This window comes from Syzygium oleosum, unplaced genomic scaffold (genome assembly GCF_021117445.2).
Source record: "Syzygium oleosum isolate NSW1041296 unplaced genomic scaffold, Sole_v2.1 Sole_v2.40, whole genome shotgun sequence".
Lineage (NCBI taxonomy): Eukaryota > Viridiplantae > Streptophyta > Magnoliopsida > Myrtales > Myrtaceae > Syzygium > Syzygium oleosum.
In genome coordinates this window covers 1,480,151-1,498,376 of record NW_026607524.1, presented here as the reverse complement: position 1 = coordinate 1,498,376, position 18,226 = coordinate 1,480,151, and the positions used below count along the sequence as shown (strand labels likewise).

The 18,226-nt window shown below is 41.9% G+C and overlaps 2 protein-coding genes across 2 annotated transcripts; both read left to right on the top strand.

The window, feature by feature from the left end:
* The first annotated feature begins 1,076 nt into the window (after nt 1-1,076).
* Nucleotides 1,077-7,040, top strand: LOC130136012 (alpha-glucosidase-like). Its single transcript, XM_056305987.1, has 5 exons — nt 1,077-1,398; nt 3,341-4,059; nt 4,579-4,809; nt 4,918-5,561; nt 5,935-7,040. Exons 1-5 carry the CDS (start codon nt 1,124-1,126, stop codon nt 6,835-6,837), a joined length of 2,772 nt encoding a protein of 923 aa, XP_056161962.1. The 5' UTR covers nt 1,077-1,123; the 3' UTR covers nt 6,838-7,040.
* Nucleotides 7,041-8,715: 1,675 nt separating this feature from the next.
* On the top strand, nt 8,716-14,180 carry LOC130135989 (alpha-glucosidase-like). Its single transcript, XM_056305925.1, has 5 exons — nt 8,716-8,997; nt 10,561-11,279; nt 11,799-12,029; nt 12,138-12,781; nt 13,133-14,180. The coding sequence occupies exons 1-5, from the start codon at nt 8,717-8,719 to the stop codon at nt 14,033-14,035; spliced, it is 2,778 nt and encodes a 925-aa protein (XP_056161900.1). The 5' UTR covers nt 8,716; the 3' UTR covers nt 14,036-14,180.
* The last annotated feature ends 4,046 nt before the right edge of the window (nt 14,181-18,226 follow it).

Below are 18,226 nucleotides of genomic sequence, written 5' to 3'. Positions count from 1 at the left end.
GTTTGCGTTTCTAGATTTGTATTATATGGAAATGGATGGAGACGGGCTAAATGAATCGATTCATTATTGACCTGATCCACCCGTTCGACGGATCTGCCAATCACACACGGATACGCAGAGACCGGATGATCCCCGCACATCAAATGGGTAAAGCACGCGCGGGGTCGAGTTGCTTCCACGTGCTTTTTTATTTTTTGTTTTTTTTTTGTGGGGTCGACAAGCACATGAGAGGCCTTGCGAAACAAAATGAACTTTCCTAAGCCACGAAAAGAAAACTTATATTTTCTTGTCGTCTTCGTTGCTGTGCCCCCCCTTCTGACGAGGATCTGGCTGTTGTGGGAATCGAACGGTGGTGGAAAGATAAGACGTCTGCTGAGTCCCACCGCTAGGGTTGCTCTCGCTAGATCCGAAGAGGGTGGTGGGTCGCTCTCGCTCGATCTGAAGAGGGTGGCGGGTCGCTCTCGCTAGATCCGACGATCCGACGAGGGTGGCAAGGGCAACATGAAAATAACATTTTTGTCAGTTTCACTCATCAGTTACTAAACTTGTTAAAAAGGGTTATTTCTTAACTCATATTTGATTGGTTTAGATGTTATATACATTAGTTATATTCGGTAAATGAGTTTAGAATGGAAAAAAATATAAGTCTTAAATGAGTTCACAGCTTTACTTAAACCCAACTCACTGCTTGACCCTTTCTTCACTCTTTTCCCAACTTCACTTTTTCCTTGTGCTTGCTCACTCCGCAATCTCACCTATTTTTCCTAAATTGGGAATATGAAAGTATTTTACCAATATGGATGAGTATGCGTCACTAGATTTGAATGGATCGAAACGGGTTAAGTTGGTCAATTTGGGTCGATCCATTCTCAATCCGATCCACCCGTTTTGACGGATCCGTGACCGGATGATCCCCGCGCATCACGAGGTCTTCCTCAAATGGGTAAGCGAGCACGGGGTCGAGTTTCTTCCACGTGCTTTTTTTTTTCTTTTTGTGGGGTCGACAAGCACATGAGAGGCCTTGCGAAACAAATGAATTTTTCTTGTCGTCTTCGTTGCTGTGCCCCCCTTCTCTCTCTCTCTCAAAAGCTCTTGCTCTTCTTCTGATCCCCACCAAGAAGATATGGGGAGCAACGGAGGAGGCCGCCGCGGCCTCCTCCTCCTCCTCCTCTATCTCTTCCCGTTGATCTTGTGCCTCCTGCTGTCGCGTCTGTCGGAGGCCGGCGCGTCGGGCGGAGGAGGCGGGGGGACGACGCCCCCCGTCATCGTCGGGTACGGATACACGGTCCGGTCAGCCGCCATCAACCCGTCGGGAACGGTGTTGACCGCCAAGCTCCGCCTCATCGGCCGGACCTCCGTGTACGGGCCGGACGTCGAGAACCTCCGCCTCGTCGCCAGGTCAGAGCGAATTACATGTCGATTTGCCGTTGGCTAAGATGAAGCCCTTCTTCTTCTTGTTTTTCTTTTGCCAGTAGCGGCTCTATGAGTTAGACCGTTTGGTGAGTGGCTTTTCTGTGGAAAAAATTATCCAAAGTAGAAAATTGTCAAAGGAAAAAAAAAAATCCATCGGATCGTTTCGCAAAAAAATGAGTAATTTTGAAAATATTTTCTTAAAAATAATCGCATATATCTCTTAAATGTTTTCGTAGACGGTGAAAAAATATTGGTTCATTCATTTTTGTAAATTTGCTATGATTTTTAGGAAAATAGTTAGCTATGGTTTCTTTTTTTACAAGCATTCATTTTTCAGAAAGGAACCGGCAAAGCGTACTCATAACAATGGTAGAAGTAATCGTTGGACGAGTTGGGGCTATGCCAGGCCCGAATGTTGGGGGCCTATCGCACCACATAAGCTCGACCCTGACATGAAATTACATAGAAATGCTCGTGCTGAACTTAGACTAAAGTTGGGGGCGAGCTTTCTCATGTGATTGTGTTGCCCGGGCAGATAAGGATGGAAGGTGAGTGGGTATAATTGCATAACCCGACCTAACCATATCCTAATGGACGTACATGGTTAGGGTTTCGATGGGTACGACAGGTCAATTGCTCATTCAAGAGGTTGCTCTTATTTTTAGCAATGTTATACTCAATTTTTTACGGTCAACATATTCGCAAAAGAAAAATTAACATTTGAAATCACTTCATTTTAAAATTTCTAATTAACAAACAATGAAAAGAAATTATTGAATACACAACCTAAAATTTCTAATTAACGAACAATGAAAAGAAATTATTGAATATACAACGAAAATATATAGCGTGTATATTTATGTGTGAAATGAGAGACATTTTGAAATTTGAATTTTTTTTCTAAGAAGGTTGCTGCAGAAAGAAGATAATCAAATTTAAATATTGATTCAAGTGCGACATCGAATGTTAGAAGGAAAACAAAACAACCGAAAATAACTTCAATATTTACAAATATAATAATAAATATCTAGATATATATATTTAGTAGATTAATTTAGGGAAATTATCAAATAAGGACCCAAAGTGGGTGCCTTTTTTCAAAAGAGGACCCCAAGTGGACAAGGTATCAGTTAAGGACCCAAAGTGCCAAACTAGTATCAAATAAGGACCTGAGCTCGCCGGCCGGCCAAATGTTCTCCGGGCGACGACTGGCCGACATTTCCGGCACCGGAATATGGGCAATTTTATCTAATTTTTTTTCTTTTCTTTTCTTCTTCCCGGTCGCTGTCCAAGAACCGCGACCGGACGTAGCCGAGGCGGCGAGAGCTCGAGCTCGCCGGCCATCCGGGCGAGCTCGGCCAGCGAGCTCCGCCCAGATCTGGGCGAGCTCGAGCTCGTCGGCCATGGCGAGCTCCGCCCAGATCTGGGAGAGCTCGAGGAGGCCGGCCTCGCCCGGATCGCGTAGTCGAGGGCCTTGGCGGGGCCGTCGCCGGAGGCGATGGTGTCGTGCGCGAGCTTGAGGAGGAAGGGCCCAAGATCCGGGTTGTCGAGGGCCGTATCGGGCGGGGCGGGGCTGGCGGCGAAGCCCGGGGACTCCGGCGGGGGCTTCCGTGGGGAGAACTTGGAGCGGGAAGGGGAGGGGGAGGGTGCCATGGCCGGCGAGCTCGAGCTCGCCCAGATCTGGGCAGAGCTCGCCCAGATCTAGGCAGAGCTCGCCAGCTGAGCTCGCCCAGATGGCCGGCGAGCTCGAGCCCTCGCCCTCCATGAAAATAACTTTAATATTTACAAATATAATAATAAATATGTAGATATATATATATATATATATATATATATATATTTAGTAGATTAATTTATAATATGCTTTTTTTTTGCGGTCCATGAAAAATAGCTGATTTTGGCTTACGTCATCATCGTCTGCTTCCAGCTTCGAAGCGGGTGGTCGCCTTCGAATCCGGATCACAGACGCCGATCACCGCCGATGGGAAGTCCCCGACGACCTCATCCCCCGCCGATCTCCCTCCGTTCCCCACAGCTCTCTCGCCGAACAAGCCCTAACCCCGCGGCCGCCGCCGTGCCGCTCCCGATGCCGCATCTCCGCCGCCGACCTCGTCTTCGTCCTCCGCAACACCATCCCCTTCTCCTTCGCCGTCTCCCGCCGATCCTCCGGCGACGTCCTCTTCGACACCTCTGCCTCCGACCCCTCCGCCTTCCTCGTCTTCAAGGACCAGTACCTCCAGCTCTCCTCCTCCCTCCCTCCCCGTCGCTCCTCCCTCTACGGCATCGGTGAGCACACGAAGCCGTCGCTCCGTCTCCAGCCCAACCAAACCCTAACTCTTTGGAACGCCGACATCGAATGCTTGAACCTCGATGTCAACCTGTACGGGTCGCACCCGTTTTACATGGACGTCAGGTCGTCCGCGGGCGGCCGCGGCGATGGCGGAGCTGGGGCGGGCACGAGCCACGGCGTCCTGTTGCTGAACAGCAATGGCATGGACGTGGTGTACACTGGCGATAGGATCACTTACAAGGTGATCGGCGGGGTGTTGGATTTGTATTTCTTCCCCGGGCCGTCGCCGGAGGCGGTCATGGAGCAGTACACCAAGCTCATTGGCCGGCCAACCCCAATGCCGTACTGGTCCTTCGGTATGCTGGCTTTCGTGGGTTGCTTTCGATTGCTGATACTGACATTTCGATGAATTTGATTCCGCTATTGTGCTTCGGCTTCTGTAGCTTGTTCTGCAGTAAATTTGAGATTTTGAGCATAATTATGTGGTGGTAGTATATGATATAAAGAGGATGGAATTGAAGATTCTGAGTTTATTGCCCTTGACTAGCTCTATGAGTTTATTCTCTCATGGATATGACACTAATCGACGCTATTTGACCGATTAATCAACAAATTGTGTATGTTGTGCTCAATAGGGAACAAATCTTCGAGACATTGCATGTTATTTTCCTTCGAAAACCACTGCTTCCCAACCCCAAGCTGATCCTACCACAATGCTCATTGATGTTCAAGAAACATGGTCGCTTTCCTGGTATATGGCTAGATGTAGATCGGTTATAAAGTTTGATTCGCGGTAGATGGCCTCTTCTGCACTTTTTAATCGACAAGTTCGGAATGCAGTTTTACTGATAAAGTGTCTGTGATTTACTTTCTAGGATTTCATCAATGCCGGTACGGTTACAAGAATGTCGCAGACCTAGAGGGCGTGGTAGCTGGTTATGCAAAGGCTCATATTCCACTGGAAGTTATGTGGACTGACATTGATTACATGGATGCATACAAGGACTTCACTCTTGACCCTATCAATTTTCCGGTGGAAAAGATGAAAGAATTCGTCAGCAGCCTTCACAAGAATGGTCAGAAATATGTTCCGATGCTTGATCCAGGTATGCAAGTGGGGAAATTGTTGTGGTTGAAACTTGGTCTTTTAAGTTCTTTCAAATTGCCATCATAATACTTCTTTCCCTCTCTTTCGAATGGGTGATCTTTAACAGGCATTAGCGTGAACGAGACTTATGGGCCCTACGTCAGGGGGATGCAAGCCGACATCTTCATCAAACGTGAGGGAGTCCCATATTTTGGTGTTGTTTGGCCGGGGCCAGTGCATTTCCCTGACTTCTTTCACCCGTCGAGCGAGAGTTATTGGGGTGGTGAGATAAAGAGGTTTCACGATGTTCTTCCTTTTGATGGCCTATGGATCGACATGAACGAGCTGTCCAACTTCATAACTTCTCCACCTCTTCCTTCCACTCTCGACAATCCTCCCTACAAAATCAACAACGCAGGAGTTCATCTGCCGATTAACTTCAATACTACTCCTGCGACGTCATATCATTTTGGTAATATTTCAAATTATAATGCTCATAATCTATATGGACTCCTGGAAGCCAGAGCAACAAACAAGGCCTTAGTCAATGTTACTGGTAAAAGGCCATTCATTCTCGCGAGATCAACTTTTGTGAGCTCTGGCAAGTACACTGCACACTGGACTGGAGACAATGCCGCCACATGGAATGACTTGGCATACTCAATTCCTGCAACTTTAAATTCTGGGTTCTTTGGAATTCCAATGGTAGGAGCTGATATATGCGGTTTCGCTCATGACACAACCGAAGAGCTCTGCAACCGATGGATTCAGGTAAATATCTACCTTTTCTTCATTATATTAACTGAACTTCTCTGCAACTGAGTAGCTTTAAGCCTTTGTTGATTTGTATTCAGATATAGGAGTTGATCAACTTTCTTTTCGTTTCTTTTTCTTCTGTTTGGGGGGGCTGTTGCGGCTGTGGTTGTTGGAGAATTTTACCTCCTTTTGAAGACAGAAATAAAAATGTTCTTTAGGGTGAGGGGAAGTTCGGGTGTCTTTTGTGCTAGTAATTCATGCTATGTTGAATATGCCTCCATCTTCTATGGAAGGATATAATATCAAGTAGCGATTGGATAGAAGTGTAAATCATGTTTTTCTATCATACATATGTAAGCACTTATTTTTTGAACTTTTACTGATGCAGCTAGGGGCCTTTTATCCCTTTGCAAGAGATCACTCTGAAATCTATACTATTCGTCGAGAGCTCTATCTCTGGGAATCGGTCGCCACATCCGCCAGGAAGGTGCTCGGGCTTCGTTATCGCCTGCTCCCATACTTGTATACCTTGATGTACGAGGCAAATAGAAAGGGGATGCCCATTGCCCGGCCCCTATTTTTCTCATTCCCTGAGGATAAGATGACTTACGATACCCATTCCCAATTCTTAATTGGTAAGGGTGTGATGGTGACTCCTGTACTAAAATCAGGTGCCCAAACCGTGGATGCTTATTTTCCGAGTGGAAACTGGTTCGATCTCTTCAATTACTCAAATTCAGTGAGTACAGCTTCAGGAATGAATGCGATGCTCGATGCGCCACCTGATCATCCTCATTTGCATGTAAGGGGAGGTAATATATTGGCCATGCAAGGAGAGGCCATGACTACGGAAGCAGCTCGGAAAACGCCATTCGAGCTCTTAGTTGTGGTTGATGGGAATGGGAATAGCTCAGGACAAGTGTTCTTGGACAACGGAGAGGACGTCGAAATGGGAGGGGAAGGAAATAAGTGGAGTCTGGTGAGGTTTTATTGCGAGAAAACAGGGAATGATGTCACTGTCAGATCAGAAGTTGTTAATGGGGAATTTGCTCTGATGGAGAAGTGGGTAATTGATAAGGTGACAATTCTAGGATTGAGAAAAGGAACTAGGATGGCCAGACTGAGAGGGCATGAGTTATACAATGATGTAGAAGCAAAGTCCGGACAGAGAACAGTGAAAACAGTGAGAAAATCAAGTGAAGGCGAAGAATTTGTAATTACTGAAGTCTCAGCATTGTCACTTCTGTTGGGAAAGGAATTCAAGTTGAAAGTGAAATTGAGCCAATCTTAAGACAAAACATTATCAGGAGGGTGTAATAAAGAACCAAAGCATGTCTCCAATAAGTTTTTGTGTGTTTCCAAAAGGGAAAAGCACACCAGTATCAAGCCACTTTCTTTCCATCAGTGGCTCTTTCTTTTCCCCATTCTAATGGGATTGTGCAGCTTCTGAGCTGGTTAAGATTCCCAGATAAAATTTCTTATGATTTCTTGAGAGTGAAAATGATACAGACGGTCCTTAAATTTTTTGCCCAACGTGGAATGTCATCCTGAAGTTCAATTAGTAGAAGGATAATATAAAATATTTTCATAGAGATTAGGGACTAAATTAAACGTGTACCAAAAGTATAGAAATCATATTGAACAAATTAAAAGTTCATAAACGGCATTGAACATTAAACTAAAGTTCATAAAAAATAGGCAATTAATTATGTGTTCATATGCCTTATAGCCGTCATAAATGGAAATTTATAATAATCTATGTAGCTTTTTTGATTAAAAATATGAGATCATATGTTAAAATTAACAAACTTCTCTAGGCAAAGTGATAACAAAATGCAAGATAAGATGATATCTTGTTGGGAGTAATTGAGTTTTTGTATTGTGAAACTAACAAAAGAAATGACAGAAATGAAAGCAATTTTGTCGGTTAGTCTAATAGAAAAAGAAACAATAAATTGAAGAGAGAGATAGAGAGAGAGAGGGAGGGAGAGAGGAGGGTATATTTGTCGTTTAACTAAATAAAGGAGTGTTTTAGCCAAAATGGAAGTGGAAATAGCGCCACCCGTTTTTTTATTAGCTTGATAAAAAAAAAGAAACAATAAATTGAAGAGAGAGGATGGTATTTCGGTCATTTAACTGAAATAGGGAGTGTTTTAGCCAAAATTGGAGTGGAAATAGCACCGCCCTTAACTAAATAAAGGAGTGTCTCGGCCAAAATGGAAGTGGAAATATGGCCGCCCGTTTTTTTTATTAGCTTGATAAAAAAAAGAAACAATAAATTGAAGAGAGAGGAGGGTATTTCGGTCATTTAACTGAAAAGGGGAGTGTTTTAGCTAAAATGAGAGTGGAAATAGCTCTGCCCTACTTTTAACACGTAATATGAACTTTTGATAAGAATTTCGTCGAAATCATCGCCACAAGAAGTTTTGTAAAGTATGGCCTATAATTTATGATGATATGTTTATTATGCGAGATGTTACAAAACTCGAAATATCAATGGGTGAATTTCAATAACCCAAAAAAAGAAAAAGCTAAGAAGAAAACTAGAAATTCTTGAATTTTCACTTAAGCTCCGTTTGTTTAACAGAAAATAAAAATTTGGAAAATATTTTATTAAAAACTATTACTTTTGCTCTTACAAAAATGACTAAAAAAATATTTTTCATCATCCACGAAAATATGTAAATATAATTTTTTGTCGATTATGAAAGCATTTTTCATCGATTAATTATTTCAATCGATACAAGTGATCGTTTTTAGGATGATATTTTTCAAATCATTCATGTTCCGCGAAACTAACGACACCTTCAAAGGCAACATAAAAATGACATTTACGTCGGTTTCACTCATCCACCGCACCCGATACGCGCAGATCGGATGGTCCCAGCACATCATGAGGTCTTCCCCAATGGGTAAGCGAGCGCGGGCTCGAGTTTCCTCCACGTCGAAAAATTAGAACGAAAAGCCCAAAAAAAAAAGAGGCATGGGAATGGAAACGAAAGCGACGAGCACGTGAGAAGCACGTGAGCAGCCTACGAAGCAGATGAGTTTTTCAGCCTCGCGGGGCCACCAATTGACCCCCCCAAATGAAAACTAATTTTTCACTCTCTCTCTCTCTCTTTCTTATTCATGAACTTCTTCGAGCTCTTCTTCCGATCCTCACCAAGAACATGGGGAGTAACAGCGACCGCCATGGCCGCCGCCGCTGCCGCCGCCGCCGTCTCCTCCTCTCGCTCTTTCTGTTGATCTTGTGCCTGCTGTCGTGTCCGTCTGAGGCCGGCGCGTCGGGCCGAGGAGGCGGGGGAACGCCCGACGACATCGTCGGGTACGGGTACACGGTGCGGTCCGCGGCCGTCGACCCGTCGGGAGCGACGTTGGCCGCCGAGCTCCGCCTCATCAACAGGACCTCCGTCTACGGGCCGGACGTCGAGAATCTCCGCCTCGTCGCCAGGTCAGAGCAAAATACATGTCGATTTGCTGTTTGCCAAGCTAAGCCCTTCTTCTTGTTCTTGCAAGTAGTGGTAGCTCTGTAAGTTTGACCGTTTGGTGAGTGGCTTTTTTTTTGTGGAAAAACATTTATCCAACATCGAGATTCGAAGCACCGGGATTTGCCCCGGTGGCCATCCTTCCTACTTGAGAAGGGATTCCTCACACCTCCTCATGGGGCTAGGGTTTGCGACGTTTAGTTTCAAACGTCGAGTACAAAAGTTTTGAATGTGAATTGAAAATTTGAATACGTCGGACGAAAAAAAAAACATGGAGGATTTGTCAAAAGAAAAAGGAATATTATATTCCGTTTGTTTTGCGGAAAATAAGTAATTTTGAAAATATTTTCCTTAAAATAACCACTTATGTCGCTTAAAATAATTAATTGATAAAAAATGCTTTATTGTCAATAACAATTTATGTCTAATTATTTTTGTAGACGATGAAATTTCATTCATCCATTCATTTTTGTAAGCGACACAAAACCATCAATTTTAGAAATTTTTCTTTACAAATATTTATTTCCTACAAAACAAATGCACGGAAGTGTGCTTATAACAATGGTAGGAGTAATCGTTGTTGGGCCCGAAGGTCGGGCCTATCGCATTACATAAGCCCACCCTTAACGTGAAATTACATCGAAATGTTTGCACTGTACTCAAACTAAAGTTGGGAGCGGGCTTTCTTGTTCGATTATGTTGCCCATACCGATAAGGATGGAAGGTGGGTAGGTATAATTGGGTAACCCGACCTAACTATAAGCACTTCATTGTGAAATTTCTGATTATCGAACAACGAAAAGAAATATTGAATACACAATCAAAATATATAGTGTGTATACATATGTGTATGGAAGGAGAAATATTTCGAAATTTGAGTTTCCTTTTCTAAGAAGGTTGTAGCATAAAAGAGAATAATCAAATTTTAATATCGATTCATGTGCAAGATCGAATTGAACTATTAATTTATACATTATGCATGCATGCATGCATACAATATATATAAGATAAATATTCAAGGATATTGGTAGAAGAAAAAAGAAATAATTGAGAGTAATTTTCATAAATATAACTGTATGTATATATATACACACACATAACGAAAAACTCTAAACTGGTACATCTGTGATAAATTTATGCCAAACTAAATTTTTAATCACCAAAAATCTCAAATCAGTACACTTGTGATAATTTACAATCCCTTAAATTAAATTAATACCACGAAAAAATCACAAAGTGATAAACTTGTCCTTAAACTGGTATATCCGTCAGCTACCACATCTCATTCAACTCAGCAATTTGATAGTAAAATTTAATGGAAACTGACGAAAGGTAAATTTGCCACAGGTATATCAGTTTAGAGTTTAGTTTTGGATAAATTTATCATAACTATATCAGTTTGAGGCTTTTGTGGTATTAATTATATAAATATATATAGTAGATTAATTTATAAGATGTTCTTTTTTTTTTTTTCGGCTGTCCATTTCAAATAGCTAATTTTTGCTTACGTCATCACAATCTCCTTCCAGCTTCGAAACGGGCGGTCGTCTCCGAGTTCGGATCACGGACGCCGACCACCGCCGATGGGAAGTCCCCCACGACCTCATCCCTCGCCGGTACCCGTCTCCTCCCCACCGCGCTCTCGCCGGACAAACCCTAACTCCGCCGCCGCTGCTCCGCCGCTCCCAATGCCGCCTCTCCTCCTCCGACCTCGTCTTCGTCCTCCGCAACATCACCCCTTTCTCCTTCGCCGTCTCCCGCCGATCCTCCGGCGACGTCCTCTTCGACACCTCCGCCTCCGACCTCTCCGCCTCCCTCGTCTTCAAGGACCAGTACCTCCAGCTCTCCTCCTCCCTCCCTCCCCGCCGCTCCTCCCTCTACGGCATCGGTGAGCACACGAAGCCGTCGCTCCGTCTCCAGCCCAACCAGACCCTCACCCTTTGGAACGCCGACATCGCCAGCGCGAACCTGGATCTTAACCTGTACGGGTCGCACCCGTTTTACATGGACGTCAGGTCGTCCGCGGGCGGCCGCGGCGGCGGAGGAGTTGGGGCGGGCACGACCCACGGCGTCCTGTTGCTGAACAGCAATGGCATGGACGTGGTGTACACTGGCGATAGGATCACTTACAAGGTGATCGGTGGGGTGTTGGATTTTTATTTCTTCCCCGGGCCGTCGCCGGAGGCGGTCATGGAGCAGTACACCGAGCTCATTGGCCGGCCGACCCCAATGCCGTACTGGTCCTTCGGTATGCTGGCTTTCGTGGGTTGCTTTCGGTTGCTGATACTGACAAAGCAATGAATTTGATTCCGCTATTGTCCTTCGGCTTCTGTAGCTTGTTCTGCAGTAAATTTGAGATTTTGAGCATAATTATGTGGTGGTAGTATATGATATAAAGAAGATGGAATTGAAGATTCTGAGTTTATTGCGCTTGACTAGCTTTATGAGTTTATTCTCTCATGGATATGACACTAATCGACGCTATTTGACCGATTAATCAACAAATTGCGTATGTTATGCTCGATAGGGAACAAATCTTAGAGACATTGCATGTTATTTTCCTTTGAAAACCACTGCTTCGCAACCCCCAGCTGATCCTACCACAATGCTCACTGATGTTCAAGAAACATGGTCACTTTCCCGGTAAACGGCTGGATGTAGATCAGTTATAAAGTTTGATTCGCGGTAGATGGCTTCTTCTGCACTTTTTAATCGACAAGTTCGGAATGCAGTTTTACTGATAAAGTGTCTGTGATTTACTTTCTAGGATTTCATCAATGCCGGTACGGTTACAAGAATGTCGCAGACCTAGAGGGCGTGGTAGCTGGTTATGCAAAGGCTCATATTCCGCTGGAAGTTATGTGGACTGACATTGATTACATGGATGCATACAAGGACTTCACTCTTGACCCTATCAATTTTCCGGTGGAAAAGATGAAAGAATTCGTCAGCAGCCTTCACAAGAATGGTCAGAAATATGTCCTGATACTTGATCCAGGTATACTAGTGGGGAAATTGTTGTGGTTGAAACTTGGTCTTTTAAGTTCTTTCAAATTGCCATCATAATACTTCTTTCCCTCTCTTTCGAATGGGTGATCTTTAACAGGCATTAGCGTGAACAAGACTTATGGGGCCTACATCAGGGGGATGCAAGCCGACATCTTCATCAAACGTGAGGGAGTCCCATATTTAGGTGTTGTTTGGCCGGGGCCAGTGTATTTCCCTGACTTCTTTCACCCGTCAAGCGAGAGTTATTGGGGTGGTGAGATAAAGAGGTTTCACGATGTTCTTCCTTTTGATGGCCTATGGATCGACATGAACGAGCTGTCCAACTTCATAACTTCTCCTCCTCTTCCTTCCACTCTCGACAATCCCCCCTACAAAATCAACAATTCAGGAGTTCATCGGCCGATCAACAACAAAACAATTCCTGCGACGTCATATCATTTTGGTAATATTTCAGATTACAATGCTCATAACCTCTATGGACTCCTGGAAGCCAGAGCAACAAACAAGGCCTTAGTCAATGTTACTGGTAAAAGGCCATTCATTCTCGCGAGATCAACTTTTGTGAGCTCTGGCAAGCACACTGCACACTGGACTGGAGACAATGCTGCCACATGGAATGATTTGGCTTACTCAATTCCTGCAACTTTAAATTCTGGGCTCTTTGGAATTCCAATGGTAGGAGCTGATATATGCGGTTTCTCTCGGAACACAACTGAAGAGCTCTGCAACCGATGGATTCAGGTAAAATGTTTTGTGCCTAATCTTAATTTATATTAACTGAACAGCTCTGCAACCGAGTAGTTTTAAGCTTTTTCTGAATTTATATTCAGAGATAGGAATTGATGAATTTTCTTTTTCGTTTTTTGGGGGAAATTTTACCTCCTTTCGAAGACAGAAATAAACTATATAAATGTTCTTTTTGGGTGAGGGGAAGTTCGGTTATCTTTTGTGCTTATACTTCATGCTATGTTGAATACATCTCAATCTTCTACGGGTGGGAAGAATATCAAGTAGAGACTAAATAGAGGTGTAAATCATGTTTTTCTATCATTCGTATTTAAGCACTTATTTTTAGAGCTTTTACTGATGCAGCTCGGGGCCTTTTATCCCTTTGCAAGAGACCACTCTGAAAAGTACAGTCTTCGTCAAGAGCTCTATCTCTGGGAATCGGTCGCTGCATCCGCCAGGAAGGTGCTCGGGCTTCGTTATCGCTTGCTCCCATACTTGTATACCTTGATGTATGAGGCAAACAGAAAGGGGATGCCCATTGCCCGGCCCCTATTTTTCTCATTCCCTGAGGATAAGATGACTTACGATATCCATTCCCAATTCTTAATTGGTAAGGGTGTGATGGTGACTCCTGTACTAAAATCTGGTGCCCAAACAGTGGATGCTTATTTTCCGAGTGGAAACTGGTTCGATCTCTTCAATCACTCAAATTCAGTGAGTACAGCTTCAGGAATGAATGTGATGCTCGATGCGCCACCTGATCATCCTCATTTGCATGTAAGGGAAGGAAATATATTGGCCATGCAAGGAGAGGCCATGACTACGGAAGCAGCTCGGAAAACACCATTCGAGCTCTTAGTTGTGGTTGATGGGAATGGGAATAGCTCAGGGCAAGTGTTCTTGGACGACGGAGAAGATGTCGAAATGGGAGGGGAAGGACATAAGTGGACTCTGGTGAAGTTTTATTGTGAGAAAACAGGGAATGCTGTCACTGTCAGATCTGAAGTTGTTAATGGGGAATTTGCTCTGATGGAGAAGTGGGTAATTGATAAGGTGACAATTCTAGGATTGAGAAAAGGAACTAGGATGGCCAGACTGCGAGGGCATGAGTTATGCAATGATGTAGAAGCAAAGTCCGGACTGAGAACAGTGAAAACAGTGGGAAAATCAAGTGAAGGTGGAGAATTTGTGATTGCTGAAGTCTCGGGATTGTCACTTCTGTTGGGAAAGGAATTCAAGTTGAAAGTGAAATTGAGCCAATCTTAAGACAAAACATTATCAGAATAAAAAGTTCAGGGTGTAATAAAGAACGAAGGCATGTCTCCAATAAGTTTTTGTGTGTTTCCAGAAGGAAAAAGCTACACCAGTATCAAGCCACTTCCTTTGCATTACTGGCTCTTTCTTTTCCCTATTTGAATGGGAGTGTGCAGCTTCTGAACTGCTTAAGATCCCTAGATAAAAAGTTGTTATTTTTTTCTAAGAAAAGAATATTTTGAAAAAAAGAGGAGAAGAAATTGGGTACTCTTAAAAAAGCATGTGGTTATATTTTTTTGGCAATAGGACTGATTTACTTTCTAGAGAGGCTCCAAAACTACAATAAATTGTTCAATCAATACTAAACCTATGATATGGATGTCGATTTTGTCTAGAATTTTTCAATTTTGCCAATTTAGTCTTGAATCTTTGTGTGAAATTCCAATGTAATCTTTTTGGTCAACTTTCGCTGGAAATCGCTAACGTGATAGTGTGCCACGTAAGACGACTGGCGATGACTGGATCGCCACATCAGCTATTTCTATCAACATTTGATCGGAAGGACTACATTAGAATTTTGTATAAAGATTTAAGACTAAATTGATAAAATTGAAAAGTGTAGAACTCAACTGGTGTTCGTACAATAAGTTTCGGATTGATTGGGTAATTTTCCTTCCAAAAAATTACAGGGATGGACTAATTTGATCTATATACAAATATTGACATGTGGCATTCTAAAATTATTCAAATAAGGGTTAATACCACGAAAAACTCCAAACGGGTATACCTGTGATAAATTTACCCTCAGTTTGTTTCCATTAAATTTTACTGTCGAATTGCTTTGTTAAATGACACACAGCAGATGATTGATATGCTAGTTTTATGTTTTATCATCCATTTGTCATAGGTATACCAGTTTGTGATTTTTTATGATATTAATTCAATTTAACGAAAATTAATTGAGGCTAAATTTGTCACAAAAGTACCATTTTGGGATTTTTAGTTGTCAAAATATTAGTTTGTGGTAAATTTATCACAGATGTACCAGTTTTGAGGTTTTTTGTGATCAAAAAATTAGTTTTTGGTAAAATTATTATAGGTGTACCAGTTTGGGATTTTTCGTGGTGTTAACCGTTCAAATAACTAGTGGAAAACCCACGCCTTGAGGAGAGCCATTTGAATGAAAAAAAAAGAGGGTCCATGTAGTTTTGGGGAGTTTACTTTGTTTTTGCCATAATATTAGTGTTCCTACCATTCATTGATAAGAATAAAATTTTTCATATTTCCATTCCATACAAGACCTAAATGACCTTGGTTATCGTTTATACATAAATATATGTTTGTACAAGTCTTTAGAATTAATATTAACTACTTCACTTAAAATAATCGAAACAATTTTTCTAAGTCGATATTCAAGAGTTGAGACTGACATTCGATACGAATAGTCTCCCCACAACATAAACATGACCTAACAATCAATGTGATGCTGCCTTATCCATATTACTAAAATAGGACGAATTCCATGAATTGTCTAAAACATTTTGCCAGTTAAGCTAGTGACTTAAAGCTATAATTAGAAAATTTTAAAATTATACACATTTTTCTAGAAGTAATCATTATGTCTTCATGAATCTAAATTGAAAATGTCACCGTCATTGGTGCCTGGGGCAACTTGCGAAACCAATATGGCCGAATACGTTCTAGGGTGGATAGGGGTCACAAAATATGTATAAAGTTCTAAAATTTCTAAAATTGATGAGTACAGGATATGTTCTAAGGTTTTGATCTACTTATAATTTTGTTTTTTCTTTGTAAAATTTTTCATGTTCGGATATGAGAAATGGTGGAAGGAAAATTTATTATTTGTATTTAACTTTTCTTAATGTCTTTAAATATGTTGACATTGGATATGGACATGTACTTTATAATTGTTGAAAGAGATAATAATTTCTCTATATTGAAAATAGAGATTACAAAAGTATATATATAACTCTATAAACCCTCAATGACTATTCTATCCTTACTGATATATTTCCTAACACTCCCCCTCAAGTTGGGATATAGATATCAAATAATCCCAACTTGTTACATAAAAAAGCTCACTCTACTCCCTCATAGGGATTTAGTAAAGATGTCAGCAAGCTGATCCTCCATCCTTGTATATTGAAGAATGATCTCTTTCTAAACTCTTTCTAGTACAAAATGACAATCAACCTCAATATGCTTGGTTTCCATTCAATGTGCTGGTTTGCTCATGAAAGACAAGATTATTTGCAATATGAATAGCTGATTGATTATCACAATATAATACCGACGGATATGATGTTGACATACAAATTTATGACAATAACATCCTCAACTAGAGCAATTCACTCGTCACATGTGTCATAGCTCTATATTCTGCTTCAACACTTGATTAGGAAATCATATACTATTTTTTGCTCTTCTAGGCAACTAAATTACCTCCAAGAAACACGCAATAGCCCGACATTGATCTCCTATCAGTAGGACATCCAGCCCAATCTACATTAGAGAAACCTGTAGTATTCTGATGTCTATGATTCTTGAAAAGTAGTCCTTTACCAGGTGCTCCCTTCAAATACTTAACAATTCGAAGCATAGCATCGCAGTGCGTAGTACGAGGAGAACTCATGAACTGACTTACGATACCGACAGTAAAAGATATATCAAGTCTTGTGACAGTAAGATAGTTCAACTTACCCAATAATATCTTATACTTCACTAGATCATGTAATAATTCTCCATATTCTGCATCAAGTTTCATATTGGGTTCCATAAGAGTATTAACCGGCTTTGCTCCAAGAAATCCAACCTCATCAAGAATGTCAAGTATATATTTTCGTTGTGATAAATTGATACATGCATGTAAATAGGCAACTTCAATACCAAAGAAATATCGCAGACGTCCCAAATCCATAATACTGAACTCTGTATGCAAAAACTGTTTAAGTCGTTGAATACCATCTGAATCACTGCCAGTTATGATAATATCAACCACATATACTACCAAAAGGATATAGTCAGCTGAGGAGACAGAAATAAAGACGGAATGATTTAGTTGACACCGCTTTAATCCAAACTTGATAACAGCATCACTGCACCTACCAAACCAATCACAGGGAGATTGCTTGAGTCCATACAAAGCCTTATTTAAACGACATAACAAATTCTCCCCCTGAGTAACAAACCTGGGTGGTTGCTCCATGTCCACTTCCTTAGTTAAATCACCATGTAAAAAGGCATTTTTGACATCCCACTGATGAAGAAGCCAGCCAAAGCGTGCCACCTGGGATATAAAGACACGAGCATATAGAAATTTGGCCGCATGTAAGAAAGTGTCATCATAATCAACACCACACGTCTGAGTATATCCGTTTGCAACCAACCAAGCTTTCAATCGATCAAGAGTTCCATCGAGATGAACCATAACAATAAAATCCCAACGACAACCAACAGGTTGTTTCCCCGCAAGTAAGGAAGTGAGTTGCCAAGTATGATTCTCGATGAGTGCCTTCATTTCATCCTCCATGGCTTGCCGCCATCCAGGGTAATTAAGAGCTTCAGTAACACTGCTTGGTACAAAAACAGAGGACAAGGATGAGACAAAGGTAGAGAAGGTAGGGGATAAATGATCATATGACAAAAAATTGGAAATGGGATGATGAGTCCGAAAACAATTAGAATAGAAAAGGCGAAACAATGAAAAATCTTAATACGATCTTTTATTAAGAATAACCAAATTATTCGGGAAAAATCATTCACGAATGTGACAATATGTCTAAAACTAGAAAAATCAGAAACACGACACGGACCCCATACATCTGAGTAACTAGCTCAAAAGGACTAGACACACGACTCTAATGCGAGAAGGAAAAGAGGTCCTATGGTGTTTACCAAACTGACAGGCTTCACACTAAAAGGAACTCACAGACTCAGACTCGAGAAATAAACGCCAAAGAATGTTCGGTGGCAGATGACCAGCATGACAATGCATCCAATACACATCAAAGGATGTGCCCTTCACAGCTACATCAACTAACACCTTCTTGTCAAGGTAGTATAGACCATTCGATTCATGTCCCCCACCAATCATCTGTCCAGCCCTCAGATCCTGAAAGACATAATGAGAAGAGGAAAAGGTCACTGAGCAATTTAGTTCTTTAGTTAAAGTACTAGCAAAAA

Bases quoted from the DNA above. Each gene is read 5' to 3' on its own strand.
- LOC130135989 (XM_056305925.1), top strand. From the start codon at position 8,717: ATGGGGAGTAACAGCGACCGCCATGGCCGCCGCCGCTGCCGCCGCCGC. The intron at 11,280-11,798 runs GTATGCTGGCTT...TTTACTTTCTAG, and splicing joins AATGCCGTACTGGTCCTTCG to GATTTCATCAATGCCGGTAC. The intron at 12,030-12,137 runs GTATACTAGTGG...GATCTTTAACAG, and splicing joins TGTCCTGATACTTGATCCAG to GCATTAGCGTGAACAAGACT.
- LOC130136012 (XM_056305987.1), top strand. From the start codon at position 1,124: ATGGGGAGCAACGGAGGAGGCCGCCGCGGCCTCCTCCTCCTCCTCCTC. The intron at 1,399-3,340 runs GTCAGAGCGAAT...GTCTGCTTCCAG, and splicing joins AACCTCCGCCTCGTCGCCAG to CTTCGAAGCGGGTGGTCGCC. The intron at 5,562-5,934 runs GTAAATATCTAC...TTACTGATGCAG, and splicing joins TCTGCAACCGATGGATTCAG to CTAGGGGCCTTTTATCCCTT.